This window comes from Ascaphus truei, chromosome 2 (genome assembly GCF_040206685.1).
Source record: "Ascaphus truei isolate aAscTru1 chromosome 2, aAscTru1.hap1, whole genome shotgun sequence".
NCBI classification, from domain to species: Eukaryota; Metazoa; Chordata; class Amphibia; order Anura; family Ascaphidae; genus Ascaphus; species Ascaphus truei.
The window spans coordinates 471,444,127-471,464,716 of NC_134484.1; the positions used below are offsets into that span (position 1 = coordinate 471,444,127).

General features: G+C 49.9%; 2 protein-coding genes across 11 annotated transcripts in view; one reads left to right on the forward strand and one right to left on the reverse strand.

Moving 5' to 3' along the window:
- Positions 1 to 12,914, forward strand: part of LOC142488363 (uncharacterized) — a 31,031-nt gene extending 18,117 nt beyond the window's left edge. For 4 of the 8 annotated variants that reach the window (XM_075588794.1, XM_075588796.1, XM_075588795.1 and 1 more), the window contains 2 exons: positions 8,415 to 8,591; positions 11,814 to 12,914. In XM_075588794.1, the coding sequence (XP_075444909.1) occupies positions 8,415 to 8,591; positions 11,814 to 12,799 (1,163 nt within the window). In that variant the 3' untranslated portion in view covers positions 12,800 to 12,914. The remainder of the gene's footprint in view (positions 1 to 8,414; positions 8,592 to 11,813) is intronic. The other 4 variants (XM_075588798.1, XM_075588800.1, XM_075588801.1 and 1 more) reach the window with 2 other exon arrangements.
- The window catches only part of LOC142488353 (uncharacterized), a 148,567-nt gene that overhangs the window by 55,426 nt on the left and 72,551 nt on the right, over positions 1 to 20,590 (reverse strand). The window lies entirely within an intron of this gene.

Below are 20,590 nucleotides of genomic sequence, written 5' to 3' on the forward strand. Positions count from 1 at the left end.
CAGTGTGAGAAATGTAACAATTTTATTTATAAAAGGTTTTACCAGGATGTAATACATTGAGTTGCCTCTCATTTTTGAGTTATGATGACAAATACGTGGTTACATTATATATAAATACATTGCATGCACAGTAAGTGATAATATATGATAGAGGTGTATGTAAGAGTTACAGACCAGATTAAAATGAGACAGCTTTAGTTTAGAAAGAACTTAGACTGGTGGCGGCTGTGAGATGTCCAGTAGATTGTTCCAGTTGTGAGGTGCATGGTAAAAGGAGGAAAATCGGACGGATACTTTGTTGAGCCTTGGGGCCATGAACAGTGTTTTGGAGTCAGATCTCAGATAATAAGTGCTGTTAATGGTAGTGGTGAGGAGTTTGTTCAGATAGACGGGTACCTTGCCCAGAAAGTATTTGAAGGCAAGACAGGAAAGATTAACTTTGCGCCTATACTCAAGTGATAGCCAATCTAGTTCTTTGAATATTTCGCAGTGATGTGTGTTGTAGTTGTATTGGAGGACAAAACAGCCTATTGAATTGTAGAGGGTATCAAGTTTGCTAAGGTGGGTTCGTGGTGCCTTGCCATATACTATGTCCCCATAGTCTATAATTGGCATTAGCATCTTGCCGTGCGATACGCTTTCTGACCAGAAGTCGTAGGGAGGATTTGTTCCTATAAGTTTGGCATAGGTTTTGGATGTCGGGGTATTAATGTTCAACCCAAATGTTAAATGGGAGTCAAACCTTATGCCCAAGTATTTAAAACTAGTAATAGGGGCTTGGGTGGTATTAGCGTTGTTTCTAATCTGGAGCTCATTCATTGGAAGCTTTAAAAAATTAGTCTTGGTCCCAAATACCATTGTTGCAGTCTTGTCAGTGTTTAAAAACAGTTTGTTTTGGGAAATCCAATTTTCAGGTCTCAAATATTCTGGTTGAACTACATGTTCAAGGTCGGAGAGGCTAGGGCTGTGTGTATACAAGATTGTGTCATCCGCATACATGTTATTGAAGCTTCCTTACAAGCTGTATGACAGTGTTTCCCAACCTTTTTTGTTTGGAGGAATCCTTGAAGTATTTTGAAAACTCTCGGAAAACCTCTATCTGGCTGACATTATGTTCGACAGGGGTAAATAACAACATTTCACACCTCACAAGCCCCCTCTATTTGCCACCCCCTACCCATGTATTTCTCTCCCCTCCGTCTCACTCACTTTCCCTCTTTTCCTAACTCCCCCCTCTCCTCTCACTCGCCCCTACCTTCCGTCAATTACCTCACTCTCACTCCATTCAACCTACAAAATACATACCAAAAAACCGCACCCCCCTAAATACATATAACCCCACCCCGCACTACATAATAAAAATACCCGCCCCCGCCAATACATATTAAAAATGCCCCCGCCAATACATATTAAACTTGTAAAGTGAGATGGGCCGAACTGCTCCAAAGAAAACGGATTTGGTCTACAGGAGTAAAATAATCATCATCATTCTCATCATCCTCATATACCCACCCCCTGCATCTCACATCACCCACCCACAGTCAGTCAGAGGGGGGGCACCAAGTGGGCCAGTCTGAGGGGGGACACCAAGTGAAGTGAGCCAATCAAAGGGGGATGGGGGGGCACTGAGTGCGCCAGTTTGAGGGGGGTGGGGGGGCACAGAGTCAGAGGGAAAACGCACACACCAGAACAAATACACTGGACAGGCACAGCCTCACCTCTTGTCTCCTGTCCATTCTACTTGGCCACATCCCGCAGGCTCATCACACCTTCTCCTGATTTGCTGCTGCTGGGTAGTCAGCCAATCAGGATAGAGGAAACTACCCAGCCCCCTTATAGCCCTGCTCTGGGAAATCTTGGAAATCCCACGGAACCCTTCTGATGTCCTCACGGAACCCTAGGGTTCCACAGAACTCTGGTTGGGAAACACTGCTGTAGGAAGATCATTGATAAACACTGAGAAGAATAGGGGCCCCAGAACCGAGCCTTGCGGGACACCGCAGGTGATATCCAATGGGTTAGTGTTAGAACCTGGGATACACATGTTGGGATCTACCTGATGGGTAGGAATTAAACCATTTTAATGCATGCTTCCCTAACTTTGAGACCGTGTTTATGTCCCCACTTTTGAAGATTGAGATGACTCTGGCAGCTTTCCAGATCTTGGGGATATGGCCTGCAGACAGAATAGAGTTGACTATTGGAGCGAGCAGTTTTACAATAGCCAGGGTGGCAAGTCATAGGAACTTAGATTGCAGTAAATCTGGTCCACTTTGGCTGCTTTGTTTTAATTTGAAGAGCACTTGTGTAATCTCCTCTTCAGATACTGGGACACATTGAAAATTATGGGCAGAGTTGAAAGTGGGTGAGGCTATTGGGGTACTCTCAGAATGAGGTTCATGTTTGTAGTTCGGGTTGCGTTTCGCTAATAAGTTAGTAGCACATCCCACAAAGTATTCATTGAATGCATTTGCAATTTCAGTGGGATTTGTCAGAGTAATATCCTCAATGATACTACATGGTTGTTGATGGCTAGAAGGCTGGAATATATTGTTGATGACTTTCTAGTAGTTAGCTGGATTTGATGTATTCTGGTGCAGATTGTCAGAGTAATATTGTGCTTTTGCGTGTCTTGTTTGCCTTGTGCACACATTCCGCAGGCATCTTTAGTTGAGATCTTTGGTAGTGCCAGTTACTTTGTAGCTTTTCCACAAGGCATCCCTAAGATGGTAGAGCGCTATAAGGTCGGTCGTAAGCACGGAAGGTGGGCCCTGTACTCGTATTCCGCATAGTGGGGCATGGGTATCACAGAGTTTTAAGAACTCTGATTGGAAATAGTCGAGTTCAGAATCGGGGTTGAGAATTAAGTCGATTCTGTACCAAGGGCAGTTGGTAAGGTCAGCCAGAAACTGTTGTGTGTGAAAGTTTCTAAATGTTCTAGTGAATAGAATGTTCTGGCTTGATTGGGGTGGTTTGATTTTCCTTACACAGTACACCATTGCATGGTCACTGAAAATGTCTGGTAAGATGCCAGAGGATTGGAATTTGCTGGGACAAGAGGAGAGAATCCAGTCTAGCAAGGAATGGCTGTGAGATTTCAGGTTTGTCCGTGTGGGTTGGGAAACTAGTTGCTTTAGGTTAAGTGATTTGAGTAGCTGTTTGCAAGTTAGAATGAGTGGTGGTTGGTGTGCTGGTTTTCAGAGTTCTCCACCACCATTCAGTAGATAGTCCAGGCTTTTGAGTAATCCCGGGTGTATGGTAATATTGGGTGTGGGCCAGGAGGGAGGAGTTTGTATTATATAGAGAGTGTAACATTTCCATGAGGCCACAATAAATAACAGAGTTAAGAGAACTATCAAGTTCATTATCACAGAGGTAGATAATGGTGCATGGAGCTGTTGTGAGCTAAGTGAGTGTGTAGAGTAAACAGCAGATGTGTGCCTTTTCCGTGCCAAAATGTTTTGCTGCATTTTATAATGCTAGGGTCTGGTCAGGGTTTGCAGAGGGACATGGAGGGTGGGAGGGGGTGATGGGAGAGGCAGTTGTGTGAAGTCAAGTGTTGGGAGAGGCTCCAGTAAATAACGTGTACAATGGAGTTAAAAGTGCAGTCTAACAAGCATGGGATAATAGTGTGGTAAGATAAGCTCACCGTTTTTTGCCTTGTGTAGAAGAGTTTGCAGAAAGAGCTAGTTCTCAGTCCACCTCTAGTCTAACTATATATTTCCACTTAAAGATGCAGCATTTAAGATGCCAAATTATTTAAACCATACAGTGGTGTAGTGTTCTTATTCCATTTCCTTCATAGACAGCAAACGGCAGGATTATTCCTCCAGGGTTTCATACATTGAGAGATGAATACCCAATAGTGTAGGATGTACAAATTGTATTTCTCCCAAAACGTATAAAGAGACATAGAAGTCTTGAAACGTGTAGGGTGATTGTTTTTGGACTCTCGGGGACACCGTAGCTGAATCCGGTGAGCCGTGACGTCATCAGGTGCAGCCATGCAAGGAGAGTTTGAACCCCAGGCGTGCAGCCATCGATCGGAGACATGAGGAGGACACCGCTTCACACGGAATATACAGCCAGGAGATTTCAGTTACAAAGTAACCTACTTACAAGGCGCAAGTTCGAGGGGCTAATTGTAAGTAGGATTTCAATTTTACATTGCCGGAGAGTTGGTCCTATCAGGATTCATTGGAGCTTTATACACATCACAGCTCTCTGTGCAGCATTTTATCACAGTATTTTATTGTTTTATCCACTGTGGCAGGACGGCCTCGCGGCGGGGTCAGTAAGACGCTAGACACGATGGGAAACTTTCAACTATAGTGGTTTATTAGCCACAACCAAAATAAAGTACGGGTGCACTGTCCCTTTAAGAAACTACTTTCTTGAAAATTAAAGCCTGTTCCCTTTAGGGAAACTAACTCACTTCTTGAGCCCTTACTAACAAGACAGCCAGCTTATCTGGTCATGCCCAAAACATGCTACACAAAGGTTAACCGATACGTATAAGAATAAAGTCTTATCTGTATAGCAGCTCCAGCAGCAAACAGGAACACGGTTCCGGGGAGCAGGCTTTGTCCAGCCTCGCAGCAATCTGTATCTTTATCTTTACCCTGGGTTGGGGTCCCAGCTGGTCCCAGCAGCAGAGCTCCTCGCAGGACTGCGGGACCAGAGCAGCAGCAGCTGCTACGGCTTCCAAGCCGGGAGAGTTCTCTCCACCTTCCTGTGGAAAAACAAGCTCACCTTGTGTGAGCAACTTCCTGCTTTTTAAAGCACTTGTTTCACTGATAGTTCAGCCCCTGTTTAATTAGGCTGCAGCTGTGCTTCCTTCTGTCTGAGGAGATTAACACTCAGTGATCTGGCTGCAGCATCTCTCCATTCACTGTCACAGCCTACTGAGTCAGTGACTCTGTCACACCACCCAATAAATAATATTCATAAGGAATATGTCATTATAGTACTGAATTGTTCAGTTCATCACTATCACAGCACTGCTTTATTGCTCTGGACCTTGTAGTCAGAGATAATGCTCTATTAGTTCCCTATTTCTTGTCTTTATCTTTCACACGTATGCTGGAGTTCTGAAAGAACATTCTAGAGCCATGCATCAGCATAACAGACGGTGAAGAATCCACGGAAGAACTATTTGTGTGCGGCATATCTTGCGTTGTCATCCTTGGCGCCATACAGGTCTTTTTGTGACCTATGTAAAGAGGCACATGGAGCCCCATACACCTACAGGAACTACGCCTTATTTATTACCTGGGCAGAATGTCATCTAGCAGCAAAATGTACAGCTATTCATATCCCTGGGAAAATTAAATCTTTGGGCAGACTTCCACAGCCGGTAGACTCTAGATCCAGGAGAGTGGTGCATTTCAAACCGACTTTCAATCAATTAGTCGCAAGATGGGGGGAGAACAAATCTCATGGCAACATCAGGAAACTGGAAGTTATAAAAACTCTGCTCAAGAATGTTTCATCCAGAAGCTACCACAGTAGACACTGTGTCCTTTCCATGGAAATTCTGACTCGCATGTGTGTTCCCACCAATTCCTCTGTTCCCAAGAGTTCTCAGGAAAATGAGACAATACAAGGCAGGTGTAGTGGCTGTACTCCCGAATTGGCCATGCAGAGCTTCGTTCCCACAGCTAATTCAACTTTCGTTAGACAAACCATGACAACTGCTGATGTTTCAAGGCAAAATCACTGTTGTCTGGTAACTGGCAACTGTATAACACTGGAAACTAGGAGTAGTGTTACATATCCTCATATAGCAGCTTAGTCTATTTTTGACTGCATTATATGGGGGACACCTATTCTACATTCAAGTCTCCTGCTATAACGCTATATTATACTAGGTGCTACATATGATTTCCCTTGAAATAGTATCTACACCGCCAATTGACACGAGTTCACCGTACCCCAATTATTGGGCATCAGTAAGCACCTACATTTGCTATGAAGCGATTCAGTTTTTAATTTATGGGTCACAAGGTTTACTAATGACCACTGAGGTAGCTATTACACATATATGTATATCAGTATATATGCAATGGCTATTAGAGGCTACTTTATCTATGCCCCTTAGCACGAGTGCAATCTACCTGTTCTATGGGAATTGTCAATTGGGATTTGATATAAACTTATGACCATACTATATGCAAGTATGTCTTTGGTATAGGCAGTCCGGATCTAACCAGCAGCCTCGTGTAACACTACTCCTAGTTTCCAGTGTTATACAGTGGCCAGTTACCAGACACCTTTACTTTTGGTATTTGTCTGCTACAGAGTTCTCCACTCTTCATAACGGGATCTCCTATTATCCATTGGAGGCTCTGGTGATGACTGTGTACCCATTATTAATTTAAGTGTCTGTTATTGTGTTGTTAGTTCGAGTCACATTATTTTATTTCATACCAATAAAGGTTATATTTTATATCATTAACTATACACTAGAGTTAAGTGCTAGACAACTTGGGCCTTTTTCTGTTCTCGTCTTTCATTAGACCAGTGGTTTTGTCTATCCAATAGCCCCAGGCACCTCTCACCACTTATAAAGACTGTAGCAAGAGCCTTACCCTTCCTCCCCACCCCCCTTCCCTCCTCTCCCTTCTATATCGATGTTTCAAGGCCTCCTTTTCCAGGGTCCAGTGCAACATCCCAGACCAGAGGAATGAAATTTGATGGCATGGAGGTAGAAGGGGACAAGAGTGCTGTTGCGCGAGGTGGCACAGACAATGGCGGCAAGGAAAATAGCTACTTCTACAGTATATCATAGAATCTGGCAGCAATTCCATCAGTGGTGTGAGCAACAAGGTGTAAGCTTCTTGGAGCCACCTACTCCTGATACTCTGGAGTTTTTGCGAGAAGGTCTAGAGCAACGGCTCAGTTGTCGGCATTATTGGCACTACTAGGGAGACTTTTGACCGCCATAGATCTCATAAGTAGATTCTTCCAAGCTTTGAAGAAAATCAATCCACAAAAGAGGGACCTAGTTCCGGCTTGGGATTTGTCATTGGTATTATGGTCTCTAACAGATGCCCCCTTTTGAACTGCTTTCTCAAGCTTCAGGCATGGATTTCCTGTTTAAAGCAGTAATGTCGGCGCTTAGGATTGGTGAATTACAAGCTTTGTCCATTAACAAACCTTTCCTTATTTTTCATCAAGACAAGGTCAATGGATTGTAACAGCTATCAGGAAGGCTTATACTATTCAAAATATTCCATACCCAGGGCTGGTAAATGCACATTCGACAAGGGCCATGGCCACGTCATGGGCAGCGAAGGCGCAGGCTTCCCCCGCAGAATTATGCAGGGCAGCAGTATGGACGTCAAGTAATACATTTAGTAAGAATTATTCTTTGGACGTACACGCCTCAGCAGACGCATGCTTTGGAAGGAAGGTCCTGCAGTCAGTTGTCACCACTTAAATAAAAGATCATATTTAAGTGTCAAGGAGTGTGGTGTTTTATTCTACGACCCCCTCCCTTTTGTTTTATATGGGTACTGATTTGGTAAGTTCCATTGGTGATCACTGCCATGTGGACAACAGGAAAATAGAAAATTGATTCTAACTTACTGTAATTTTCTCTTCCTGGAGAGTTCTTCCCTGGCAGTACTCACCAATTCCCTCACAAAGTTTAGATCTAAGATATTTCTAGTTATATATTTCAGCTTTTGTACCAAGATTACCTGGGGAGGAAAGAAGGAGCTATTTATGGTCCTTCCACAGGTAGATTTCTGTCCTATCTCAGCTGGAGGGTGGAACTAAACCCATTGGTGAGCACTGCCATGGAAGGACTCTCCAAGAAAATACAATTACAGTAAATTGGGTTTCAATGGACTATTTTATGATCCTCTAATAAGCGCTTACTAAAGAACTGGGCACATTATAAAATAACAAATAGTGACAGAACATACCTTGCTGCAGACTAGACACACACAACATATTTACAGAACTTGCATGGAGGCCTCAGTTGAGACTCCTGTGAACCTGCTTGTACAGTAGAACAAAGTATGTGGCTGTATATACCCTCCATGCTGACATCACAGATCATGATATTGAAAGCAGAGGGGTTAAACCTGGAGCCCACACAGTTAACCCATTATCATAATTAACCCCAACTCCAGTCCTCAAGTACCCCCAACAGTCCAGGTTTTAAGAATATGCTCACATTAGCACAGGTAGCTCACTCAGTTTGACCTGGACTGTCAGGGGTACTTGAGGATTGAGGACTGGAGTTGGGAAAAACTGCTTATAGAAACCAGTAGTCAACCAAGAGGGGGCTATACATTTTTTTCCTCATAGAAACACCAGCAGGTAAGATATGTCTTCAACTCTTTAAGTAATTTTCTGCCAGAAAACACATTTCTTTACAATTCTTTTCCTCTATTCTATATCAGAGGAGATATCAGAAGAACAGCCCCCACTCCCAGCTTTACATGATGAATTTTTCTTATTGCCATGTTTTCCAGTCGTTGTGCCACAGAGTTTAGAGGTTACATCAGAGAAAGAAGAGCCGAACACTCAGGAACGTCTGACAATCATAAAGCGTGAAATGAATTCATTTCCTATTGGTGGTAAGTACCTTTATATCCCCACTTGTCTTTACTCAAATTGTTTAAAAAATGAACTGACGTCTACAATATTGGGGAAAATAACATTAATGCAATAATAGAATTACAAGCGACATGTTCTAATAACCTTTGAAAATCATGTGTTTTATTGTTATTGTTATTGAGGTTTGAACATTGGTAGCACCAAAAACTGTTTCCAGCACTCCAGGTTCATAATCACGTACAATCACTTACTTTTCACGTCCAGTTTGGAATCGTTATGTAGTCACATTAAAGGAGTATTCAGGGTTAATTGCCTCTCATAGGAAGTCCGTAGGCCTGCTGGGTGTTCTGGAAAAGCCACGTGCAGCATAGTGGAGTAATATGGCTCTCAATTGAGTATAAAGGTTGGAAATGGGTCCCTGACCTTCAACGGATGAGATGGAGCACATTTGGAAAAAACCATTTTAAGATCACTTTCCACTGTGTAACCCTTGTATTCTGCCTGTGCTGGTAGACTCTAAATGCCAAGATTAATTTAGACGCTTGTCTCTCTAATTTCCCTATTTATCTTTTTCTCTTGCTGACAATCATCTCATCTCTGAATTCACCTTTTCACTTCCATTTACCCCTCCGTTCTGTAGAGACCTGCGTTTTATTAAGCCAAACGCTCTCAGCTCCACTTTGCTCTCCTCCCTCTTCTGTCTGTTCCTTAACTGACTCAGACAACCATGTTATGAAGTCTAATTTTGCCCTATCTTCCTCTCAAGATCTACATGCCCCACTTCTTCTCTGCCACTCTCACCCTTCTAACTTCAGACCTTGGTTTAACTGCCATACATGAATGCTTTGCTCCTGCACTCGCTCCTCTGAATGCTCCTAGAGGCTCATACTCATACATGATCATACTGCTTGAAGGATCTCAAAAAGAACTATCTTGAGGAAGTATATCTGTTTTTGTTTTGTTTTTTCAATAATTATTAGGGCACTTCTGATTTTAATGGCACTGTAGCTCATACATAGCACATATAGTGCTACTTAAATTTTAACCCTTTAGGCACCGCATGTTTGTCGTGCACTCCATGCTGTAGCATTTTCTTTTCCTCTCTTTTCTCTATGCAGTGGAAGAAATACATAAGACCGTATAATATTGGTAGTGTAGAACCTACTGAAATGGGTCTACTGTGACGTATGCTTCAAATATTTAGGCCAAAGTATGTAACTAGATGACCCATTTTTATGAAGGCTGTATATAGATAATTATAAGGGATCTGTCTGGATACCTAAGATGGCTGCCCACAGGAAGTGACCACACACCCTCACTGAAACTACCATGACCATATTGCTTCCTGGCAATTCCTGCCCCTCATTTCCTGACAGGAAGTCAGCTTCTCTCTATCCCTCATTGCCAGCATCTTCTTCTGGCCTTTAAATAGCAGGCAGTTGCTCCCTGACGTTGCTTGTGCAAAGTACTCTGTACCTGGTTCTGTTTGAGCTCTGCCTTTGCCTCAGTGATTGCCTGCTTGTGTTTTACTTCTGCTTGGACTTGACTATCCCTGCCTGCCGCCTGCCTCGACCCCAGAATTGGACATGACTACACCTGCATCGCAGGCTTCAGATCCCAGGCCAAGGTCGGTGTACTACTCCCTACCTCTGCCGTGTGGGTTCGTATCCTGTCTTGCAGTCGACAACATTACAGATAATATACATTGTAATGTACTGTAACGGGTATTCCCCCACCCAATCGCAAATAGGGTCTCCTAGGGGAAATGCTACTCTGGTTACAAGGCATAATAGTGTGGCGCACTAGCTGGCTTACAGGACTCCTGAGTCTCCCGCTTGATGGTATTATGGGGAAGGTCAGGACAGGCTTCTGGGGACATACCCAGTACATACTCACGGTGACAGTGCCTCCATCTATTGCAGGATATGGGTTGGAATCCCTGGAATAGAACGGCCCACTCAGGGATGAGAGATTCCAGTCTCACAACAGCTTCTTTATAATCAGGAACACTTTATTTCTTCTGCAGCACACTGTACAGCATAGACAGTCACAGCAGTACTTCTCAGGAGTTCTCCCTCAGAATGACCCTGGCCTTTCACTCCCAGTCAGGGCTCTGGAAGCAGGCCTAGCTCTTCCACTACCCCCTATCAGAGTAGTGGGAACAGTCTACCAGCCTCTCCCAGAGGGAGGGCCTCAAGCCTATCAGGTCCCTGACAGCTCGGTTAGGTAAGACTCAGCTCCTCTCAGGGTAGGAGCAACTGACTCAATACAGGAAATGCAGATCATTAAGACAGATACAACAAGAGCCCGCCCCTGTCCCTTATTGGACACAGGCCTGACTGCACTGCTTTCTCTGCCTCACTTATCTGCAGTGAGTGGGGAGAACCCATCTTAACTCCTGGCAAACCTGCCCTTACCAGGGATTATTGCACAGAAGGAGGACAGAATAAAAGCCCCAAACCTACCAGGGCTATAGTACCAAATGATTTGTCCAGTTGGATGAAGCATTGAAGCCTATTTGTCTCTTGCTGTATACATATTGGGGGGGAGGAGGGGGTAGTGTGCGTGTGTATTTTGGGTGGGTAGTAGTGTATGAGTGTGTGTATATGGGGGAGGTAGTAGTGTGCCTGTATTTAGGGGGGCGGGAGGGGAAAGCTGGCGGGTTAGTGTATGTGTGTATTTGAAAATGACATTGTTTTGCATGGAAAAATAATAATAAAACCTAACGGGACTTATCATTCTGAGATGCATTTTGTCCCCCCCACATATTTTGTATTTTCCCTTATTCTGATTAAAGTAAGTTTGTCGTATGTTAATGCTTATACAGTATATACCTATTAGTATGTATGTGTGTGTTTGGGGTGTAATTTCCATGCATGTGTTGCGGCTCTCGGAATATTTTGGACAAAGGATTTTTTTTATAAAATGGCTCTTCATTGAAAGGTTGCAGACCCCTTCTTTAGGCAATCAATACAGTTATAAATACAAATGATATGTTTTAAAATTACATCACTGAGCTTCTAGAAACAACTTTCAGGTCTTTGATGGCCTCCATCAAAGTCATTGGGGACACTGGATATCAAGGGGCAACAACCTTAAAACCATGGGTTAAAAAGTAAACATTGTTAATTAAGCAGTGATGAAGTACATTTTGCAAATTATTTTATTAGTATTTTGCTTTCAGTCATTTTGATTTACAGATAAATAATTTCAGTTCTATATTTTTTGTTTACTCCTGTTAGAGAACTTCCTGAAGGAGGAGCACAGAGAGAGCTCCGATAGGTCCAGAAACCATCTGATTCCTCGTAGCCCTGAAGTGCCAAAATCCAATGATTCCTGTCACACGTTGGATACATGCAAGGAACTAGTGTCAGCAGAGAATTCCTTTATTTGTACAGAGTGTGGGAAACAACTCAGTTGTAAGAGGAGCCTCCTAAGACACGAGAATATTCATACAGGGGAGAAACATTTCAAATGTACAGAGTGTGGGAAACAATTCAGCAGTAAGGAATATCTCCTCAAACACCAGAACACTCATACTGGAAAGAAACCTTTCAAATGTGGAGACTGTGGGAAATGTTTCTCTAGGAAGATTGGCCTCATTGAACATAAGGGTATTCACACAGGGGTAACACCATTCACATGTACAGAGTGTGGGAAAAGTTATTCACGGAAGAACAGCCTCTTCAGACATAAGAGGATTCACACAGGGGAAAAACCATTCCAATGTACAGAGTGTAGGAAACATTTCATTAGTAAGGACGGCCTCCTCAAACACCAGATTACTCATACAGAGACAAAACCATTCCCATGTACAGAATGTGAGAAAAGCTTTTCAATTAAGGCCCACCTCCTCAACCACCACAGGGTCCACACAGGGGAGAAACCTTACCCATGTACAGAGTGTGATAAACAATTCAGTGATAAAAGCAGCCTCCGCGAACACCAGAAGACTCATACAGGGGTGAAACCTTTCACATGTGCAGAGTGTGGTTACAGCTTTACAGCGAAGGCCCGTCTCCGTGAGCACGAGAGGATTCACACAGGGGAGAAACCTTTCACATGTACAGAGTGTGGGGAACAATTTCGTCTTAAGGAATCACTCCTCAGACACCACAGGATTCACACAGGGGAGAAACCTTTCACATGTACAGAGTGTGGGGAACAATTTCGTATTAAGGCATTACTTCTCACACACCAGATGATTCACACAAAGCTTTTATCGTGACGGTTACCTCATCAACCACCACAGGATTCATACACGTGAGAAACAACTTCCTTGTTCAGAGTAGGGGGTTTCCAATATACCGGTATCGTGTAATAAAAACAACTGGTAAAATCCACTCTCCTCTTCTGTCATGATTGTTGTCTTCTTCTATACCAGCTGCTGTCAGTCTAGATTGCCTCACTTATTCTTTGTTCTCTTCCAGTGTCAGTCCTGTTGTAAACCAGTGTAGGATCAACACTAGTACCAATTGTAGACTTTTAAGATACTCTTTTTTAGCAATTTATATCTAGTGACTTTTTAAACATAATACGGTGATTGTTTTATGGGATATAGAGTTTGAAAATAAAATAGTGTATTGGTATCATGTCGTTTGAGAAGTGTTTTTTTAATTGAAATATAAAAGATACACAGAGCGCACCAAAGATCAGTATAAAAGTATTTATTACAAGTATATGAACAATTACGTTGGTAAAAGTGAATGAACAGCTGATCGACAGGTGGAGAAAGACAGGGATCAGCTGCTGTCACACTTACAGCTGCTCACGAGTGACACGCGAATATGACGTTGCCAGGACAAAGGCGTTTTAGCATTGGTAGCAATACCGATCAGAAATTCTATTATGTGCTAGTGTGTCTTTAAAATCTAAATGCAACGTAACCTTCCTTTATTCCTGTTAATTTTCGCATGATCCGATATGATATCATGCTGCATGTAATGGTATTGAAATGTAACCCAATTCCAAAGTGCGGGGAAACAGTTCCAGATGTGCAGCCAACACAACATAGACATACAATTTCTTCAAAGTGTAGGTCTCCTAAGGCAGAGATACAAAGTAGAGCTCTACTCACAAGTTCATAATAACGTTCTCCATTTAATGTGCAGCCAAGAACAGTGGAAAAACAGTTTGAGGTCCCATGTGGACCTTTCATCAGGTAATTGACTTTATGAAGAATACAATAATACATATTTCTTCACTGTTATTCCAAAGGTGCAGTCTTTCTGCATCTTCAGGCTGGCTGGCTCTTCACATGTAAAGGGAGAATATTCTATATTAAAAATCATGAATAAATACAGTAATGTACTGCGCGAATTACATGTGTGGTACAGTACGTATGTGGTTGAAACACGTGTGGGTGGGTCAGTCAGTGTGTGGGGGGGGTGGGGGGGTCAGTCAGTGTGTGGGTGGGTCAGTCAGTGTGTGTGGGGGGGGTGTGGGTGGGTCAGTCAGTGTGTGGGTGGGTCAGACAGTGTTTGGGTGGGGTGTGGGTGGGTCAGTCAGTGTGTGGGTGGGGTGTGGGTGGGTCAGTCAGTGTGTGGGGGGGGGATGTGGGGGGGTCAGTCAGTGTGTGGGGGGGTGTGTGGGGGGGTCAGTCAGTGTGTGGGGGGGTGTGGGTGGGTCAGTCAGTGTGTGGGGGGGTGTGGGTGGGTCAGTCAGTGTGTGTGGAGGTGTGGGTGGGTCAGTCAGTGTGTGGGGAGGTGTGGGTGGGTCAGTCAGTGTGTGTGGGTGTGGGGGTGGGTCAGTCAGTGTGTGGGGGGGGGTGGGTGGGTCAGTCAGTGTGTGGGGGGGGGTGGGTCAGTCAGTGTGTGGGGGGGGTGTGAGTGGGTCAGTCAGTGTGTGGGGGGTGTGGGTGGGTCAGTCAGTGTGTGGGGGGGTTGTGGGTGGGTCAGTCAGTGTGTGGGGGGCTGTGGGTGGGTCAGTCAGTGTGTGGGGGTGTGTGGGTGGGTCAGTCAGTGTGTGGGGGTGTGTGGGTGAGTCAGTCAGTGTGTGGGGGTGTGTGGGTGGGTCAGTTAGTGTGTGGGGGTGTGTGGGTGGGTCAGTCAGTGTGTGGGGGTGTGTGGGTGGGTCAGTCAGTGTGTGGGGGGGTGTGGGTGGGTCAGTCAGTGTGTGGGGGGTGTGTGGGTGGGTCAGTCAGTGTGTGGGGGGGGTGTGGGTGGGTCAGTCAGTGTGTGGGAGGGTGTGGGGGGGGTCAGTCAGTGTGTGGGGGGGTGTGGGTGGGTCAGTCAGTGTGTGGGGGTGTGTGGGTGGGTCAGTCAGTGTGTGGGGGTGTGTGGGTGGGTCAGTCAGTGTGTGGGTCAGTGTGGGTGGGTCAGTCAGTCAGTTTGTGGGGGTCAGTGTGTGGGGGTCAGTCAGTGTGTGGGGGGGTCAGTCAGTGTGTGGGGGGTCAGTCAGTGTGTGGGGGGGGTGTGGGTGGGTGAGTCAGTGTGTAGGGGTGTGTGGGTGGGTCAGTCAGTGTGTGGGGGGGTGTGGGTGGGTGAGTCAGTATGTGGGGGTGTGTGGGTGGGTGAGTCAGTGTGTGTGGGGGGGTGTGGGTGGGTGAGTCAGTGTGTGGGTGGGTGAGTCAGTGTGTGGGGGGGGTGTGGGTGGGTGAGTCAGTGTGTGTGGGGGGGTGTGGGGGGGTGAATCAGTGTGTGGGGGGTGTGGGTGGGTGAGTCAGTGTGTGGGGGTGTGTGGGTGGGTGAGTCAGTGTGTGGGGGTGTGTGGGTGGGTCAGTTAGTGTGTGGGGGGGTGTGGGTGGGTCAGTCAGTGTGTGGGGGTGTGTGGGTGGGTCAGTCAGTGTGTGGGGGGTGTGTGGGTGGGTCAGTCAGTGTGTGGGGGGTGTGTGGGTGGGTCAGTCAGTGTGTGGGGGGGTGTGGGTGGGTCAGTCAGTGTATGGGGGGGGTGTGGGTGGGTCAGTCAGTGTGTGGGAGGGTGTGGGGGGGTCAGTCAGTGTGTGGGGGTGTGTGGGTGGGTCAGTCAGTGTGTGGGGGTGTGTGGGTGGGTCAGTCAGTGTGTGGGGGTGTGTGGGTGGGTCAGTCAGTGTGTGGGTCAGTGTGGGTGGGTCAGTCAGTCAGTGTGTGGGGGTCAGTCAGTGTGTGGGGGGTCAGTCAGTGTGTGGGGGGGTCAGTCAGTGTGTGGGGGGGTCAGTCAGTGTGTGGGGGGTCAGTCAGTGTGTGGGGGGGGGGGGTGGGTGGGTGAGTCAGTGTGTAGGGGTGTGTGGGTGGGTCAGTCAGTGTGTTGAGTCAGTATGTGGGGGTGTGTGGGTGGGTGAGTCAGTGTGTGTGGGGTGGGTGAGTCAGTGTGTGTGGGGGGGGTGAGTCAGTGTGTGGGGGTGTGGGTGGGTGAGTCAGTGTGTGTTTGAGTCAGTGTGTGTGGGGGTGTGTGGGTGGGTGAATCAGTGTGTGGGGGGTGTGGGTGGGTGAGTCAGTGTGTGGGGGTGTGTGGGTGGGGTGAGTCAGTGTGTGGGGGGGTGTGGGTGGGTGAGTCAGTGTGGTGGTATGTGGGGGGTGCGGGTGGGTGAGTCAGTGTGTGGGGGGGTGTGGGTGGATGAGTCAGTGTGTGGGGGTGTGTGGGTGGGTGAGTCAGTGTGTGGGGGTGTGTGGGTGGGTGAGTCAGTGTGTGGGGGTGTGTGGGTGGGTGAGTCAGTGTGTGGGGTGGTATGGGTGGGTGAGTCAGTGTGTGGGGGGGGTGTGGGTGGGTGAGTCAGTGTGTGGGGGGTGGGTGGGTGGGTGAGTCAGTGTGTGGGGGGTGGGTGGGTGGGTGAGTCAGTGTGTGGGTTGAGTCAGTGTGTGGGGGGGGGGGGGGGTGAGTCAGTGTGTGGGGGGGGGGGTTGAGTCAGTGTGTGGGTGGGGTGGGGGGGTGAGTCAGTGTGTGGGGGTGGGTTAGTCAGTGTGTGGGGGGGTGGGTGGGTGAGTCAGTGTTTGGGGGGGGTGGGTGGGTGGGTGAGTCAGTGTGTGGGCGGTGGGTCAGTGTGGGGGGGGGGGTGGGTGAGTCAGTGTGTGGGTGGGGTGGGTGGGTGAGTCAGTGTGTGGGGGGGGTGGGTGAGTCAGTGTGTGGGGGGGGTGGGTGGGCCAGTGTGTGGGGGTTCAGTCAGTGTGTGGGGGGTCAGTCAGTGTGTGGGGTGGTATGGGTGGGTGAGTCAGTGTGTGGGGTGGTGTGGGTGGTTGAGTCTGTTTGTGGGGGGTGTGGGTGGGTGAGTCAGTGTGTGTGGGGGGGGGGTGGGTGGGTGGGTGAGTCAGTGTGTGGGGGGGGGGTGGGTGGGTGAGTCAGTGTGTGGGGAGGGGGGGGGGGTGAGTCAGTGTGTGGGTGGGGTGGGTGAGTCAGTGTTTGGGGGGGGGTGGGTGGGTGAGTCAGTGTGTGGGGGGTGGGTCAGTGTGGGGGGGGGTGGGTGGGTGGGTGAATCAGTGTGTGGGCGGGGTGGGTGGGTGAGTCAGTGTGTGGGGGGGGTGGGTGAGTCAGTGTGTGGGGGGATGGGGGGGGTCAGTCAGTGTGTGGGGGGTCAGTCAGTGTGTGCGGGGGTGTGGGTGGGTCAGTCAGTGTGTGGGCGGGGTGTGGGGGGGTCAGTTAGTGTGTGGGGGGGTGTGGGTGGGTGAGTCGGTGTGTGGGTGGGGTGAGTCAGTGTGTGGGGGGGGTGAGTCAGTGTGTGGGTGGGTGTCAGTGTGTGGGGGTGTGTGGGTGCGTCAGTCAGTGTGTGGGTGAGTCAGTGTGTGGGGGGTGTGTGGGTGGGTGAGTCAGTGTGTGGGGGGGGTGGGTGAGTCAGTGTGTGGGGGGGGGGGTGGGTGGGTGAGTCAGTGTGTGGGGGGGGGGGGGTGGGTGGGTGAGTCAGTGTGTGTGTGGGGGGGGTGAGTCAGTGTGTGGGTGGGGTGGGGTGAGTCAGTGTGTGGTTAGTCAGTGTGTGGGGGGGGTGGGGGGGTGAGTCAGTGTTTGGGGGGGGGTGGGTGGGTGGGTGAGTCAGTGTGTGGGGGGGTGGGTCAGTGTGGGGGGGGTGGGTCAGTGATGTGTGAGTCAGTGTGTGGGCGGGGTGGGTGGGTGAGTCAGTGTGTGGGGGGGGGTGGGTGAGTCAGTGTGTGGGGGGGGGGGTGGGGGGGTCAGTGTGTGGGGGGTCAGTCAGTGTGTGCGGGGGTGTGGGTGGGTCAGTCAGTGTGTGGGCGGGATGTGGGTGGGTCAGTCAGTGTATGGGGGTGTGTGGGTGGGTCAGTCAGTGTGTGGGGGGGTGTGGGGGGGTGAGTCAGTGTGTGGGGGGGTGTGGGGTGGGTGAGTCAGTGTGTGGGTGGGTGAGTCAGTGTGTGGGTGGGTGTCAGTGTGTGGGGGTTCAGTCAGTGTGTGGGGGGGTCAGTCAGTGTGTGGGGTGGTATGGGTGGGTGAGTCAGTGTGTGGGGTGGTGTGGGTGGGTGAGTCAGTGTGTGGGGGGGTGTGGGTGGGTGAGTCAGTGTGTGTGTGGGGGGGGGGTGGGTGGGTGGGTGAGTCAGTGTGTGTGGGGGGGGTGGGGGGGTGAGTCAGTGTGTGGGGGGGGGGTGGGGGGGTGAGTCAGTGTGTGGGTGGGGTGGGTGGGTGAGTCAGTGTTTGGGGGGGGGGGGTCAGTGTGGGGGGGGGGGTGGGTGGGTGAATCAGTGTGTGGGCAGGGTGGGTGGGTGAGTCAGTGTGTGGGGGGGGTGGGTGAGTCAGTGTGTGGGAGGATGGGGGGGTCAGTCAGTGTGTGGGGGGTCAGTCAGTGTGTGCGGGGGTGTGGGTGGGTCAGTCAGTGTGTGGGCGGGGTGTGGGGGGGTCAGTCAGTGTGTGGGGGGTGTGGGTGGGTGAGTCGGTGTGTGGGTGGGTGAGTCAGTGTGTGAGGGGGTGAGTCAGTGTGTGGGTGGGTGTCAGTGTGTGGGGGGGTGTGGGTGCGTCAGTCAGTGTGTGGGTGAGTCAGTGTGTGGGGGTGTGTGGGTGGGTGAGTCAGTGTGTGGGGGGGGGGGTGGGTGAGTCAGTGTGTGGGGGGGGGGTGGGTGGGTGGGTGGGTGAGTCAGTGTGTGGGGGGGGGGGGGGGTGAGTCAGTGTGTGGGGGGGGGGTGAGTCAGTGTGTGGGTGGGGTGGGGTGAGTCAGTGTGTGGTTAGTCAGTGTGTGGGGGGGGTGGGTGGGTGGGTGGGTGAGTCAGTGTGTGGGGGGTGGGTCAGTGTGGGGGGGTGGGTCAGTGTGGGGGGGTGGGTGGGTGTGTGAGTCAGTGTGTGGGTGGGGTGGGTGGGTGAGTCAGTGTGTGGGGGGGGTGGGTGAGTCAGTGTGTGGGGGGGTGGGGGGGTCAGTGTGTGGGGGGGTCAGTCAGTGTGTGGGGGGTCAGTCAGTGTGTGCGGGGGTGTGGGTGGTCAGTCAGTGTGTGGGCGGGGTGTGGGTGGGTCAGTCAGTGTATGGGGTGTGTGGGTGGGTCAGTCAGTGTGTGGGGGGGGTGTGGGTGGGTGAGTCAGTGTGTGGGGGGGGTGGGTGTGTGAGTCAGTGTGTGGGTGGGGTGGGTGGGTGAGTCAGTGTGTGGGGGGGGGTGGGTGAGTCAGTGTGTGGGGGGGGGGGTGGGGGGGTCAGTGTGTGTGGGGGTCAGTCAGTGTGTGGGGGGTCAGTCAGTGTGTGCGGGGGTGTGGGTGGGTCAGTCAGTGTGTGGGCGGGGGTGTGGGTGGGTCAGTCAGTGTATGGGGGTGTGTGGGTGGGTCAGTCAGTGTGTGGGGGGGTGTGGGTGGGTCAGTCAGTGTGTGGGGGGTGTGGGTGGGTCAGTCAGTGTGTGGGGGGGTGTGGGTGGGTGAGTCAGTGTGTGGGGGGGTGTGGGGGGGTGAGTCAGTGTGTGGGTGGGTGAGTCAGTGTGTGGGTGGGTGTCAGTGTGTGGGGGTGTGTGGGTGGGTCAGTCAGTGTGTGGGTGAGTCAGTGTGTGGGGGGTGTGGGTGGGTGAGTCAGTGTGTGTGGGGGGGGGGGGTGAGTCAGTGTGTGGGGGGGGTGGGTGGGTGGGTCAGTGTTTGGGGGGGGGTCAGTCAGTGTGTGGGGGGGTGTGGGGGGGTCAGTCAGTGTGTGGGGGTGTGTGGGTGGGTCAGTTAGTGTGTGGGGGATCAGTCAGTGTGTGGGGGTGTGGGGGGGTCAGTCAGTGTGTGGGGGTGTGTGGGTGGGTCAGTTAGTGTGTGGGTGGGTCAGTCAGTGTGTATGTGTCCAGCTGCAGCCAGGGGCGGGGTGTAACATTGCGCACCACCTCTCTCCCCCCCCTTACGCAAATTCTGAGCGCACGCGCACACACACAGACACACACAGAGATACACACACAGAGACACACACACACACCGCACGCAATCTGCGCACACACCCCCCGCGGGGTACATGCGCCCGGCACGAGTGACCGAGGCCCTGTGCCGCGCTGGTTGAGCCCGGGTTTGCGCCGTGTGCCACCGCTTCCTGCAGGCGCAAGGGGCCCGCGAGCGCCCGCGGCAGTGGAAGGCTGAATGGCGCCGCTGCCAATCGGCGTGAGGAGCGTGTGGGTGGGACGACGCTGCTGCCAGCCGCTTCTGCGCATGTGTGGCGTCCGTCAGCGGCGCCATCCCAACTGCGCATGCGCGGCATGGCAGCGGTCGTGGAACAGTTGGGCCGTTAGGAGCGGCGGCGCGCCGCATATGTCAGCAGGGGTGTGTGGGGGGGGTGCGGCAGCGATTAGGGGGGATGCGGCGGCGATTAGGAGCGGCGCCGGCGGCTCTCGCCGTCGCCGCATGTGACAGGGGACAGGGGACGTGTGAGCGGAGCGGCGTCCATTAGGTGACGTCACTTCGGTTTCACATTTCGCCCCCCATCTATGCAGTTTTGCTCTATCAGGACTAGGTGCCACGAAAGAAGTTTCACTTCAAAAACAGCGCAATTGTGTTAAAAGATCAATATCTAAAAGTGATACCACTGATTAGTGTGAACCCTCCTTATTATATTATATTTAAACAATGGTTTCAAACACAACCCTACTGTGGAAGTGACAAGAAATTGGTAAAACCATACAAAACCGTTGGTATGTTGCGTATGCTGCTATAGTGACAGAGTGGCTCAGCA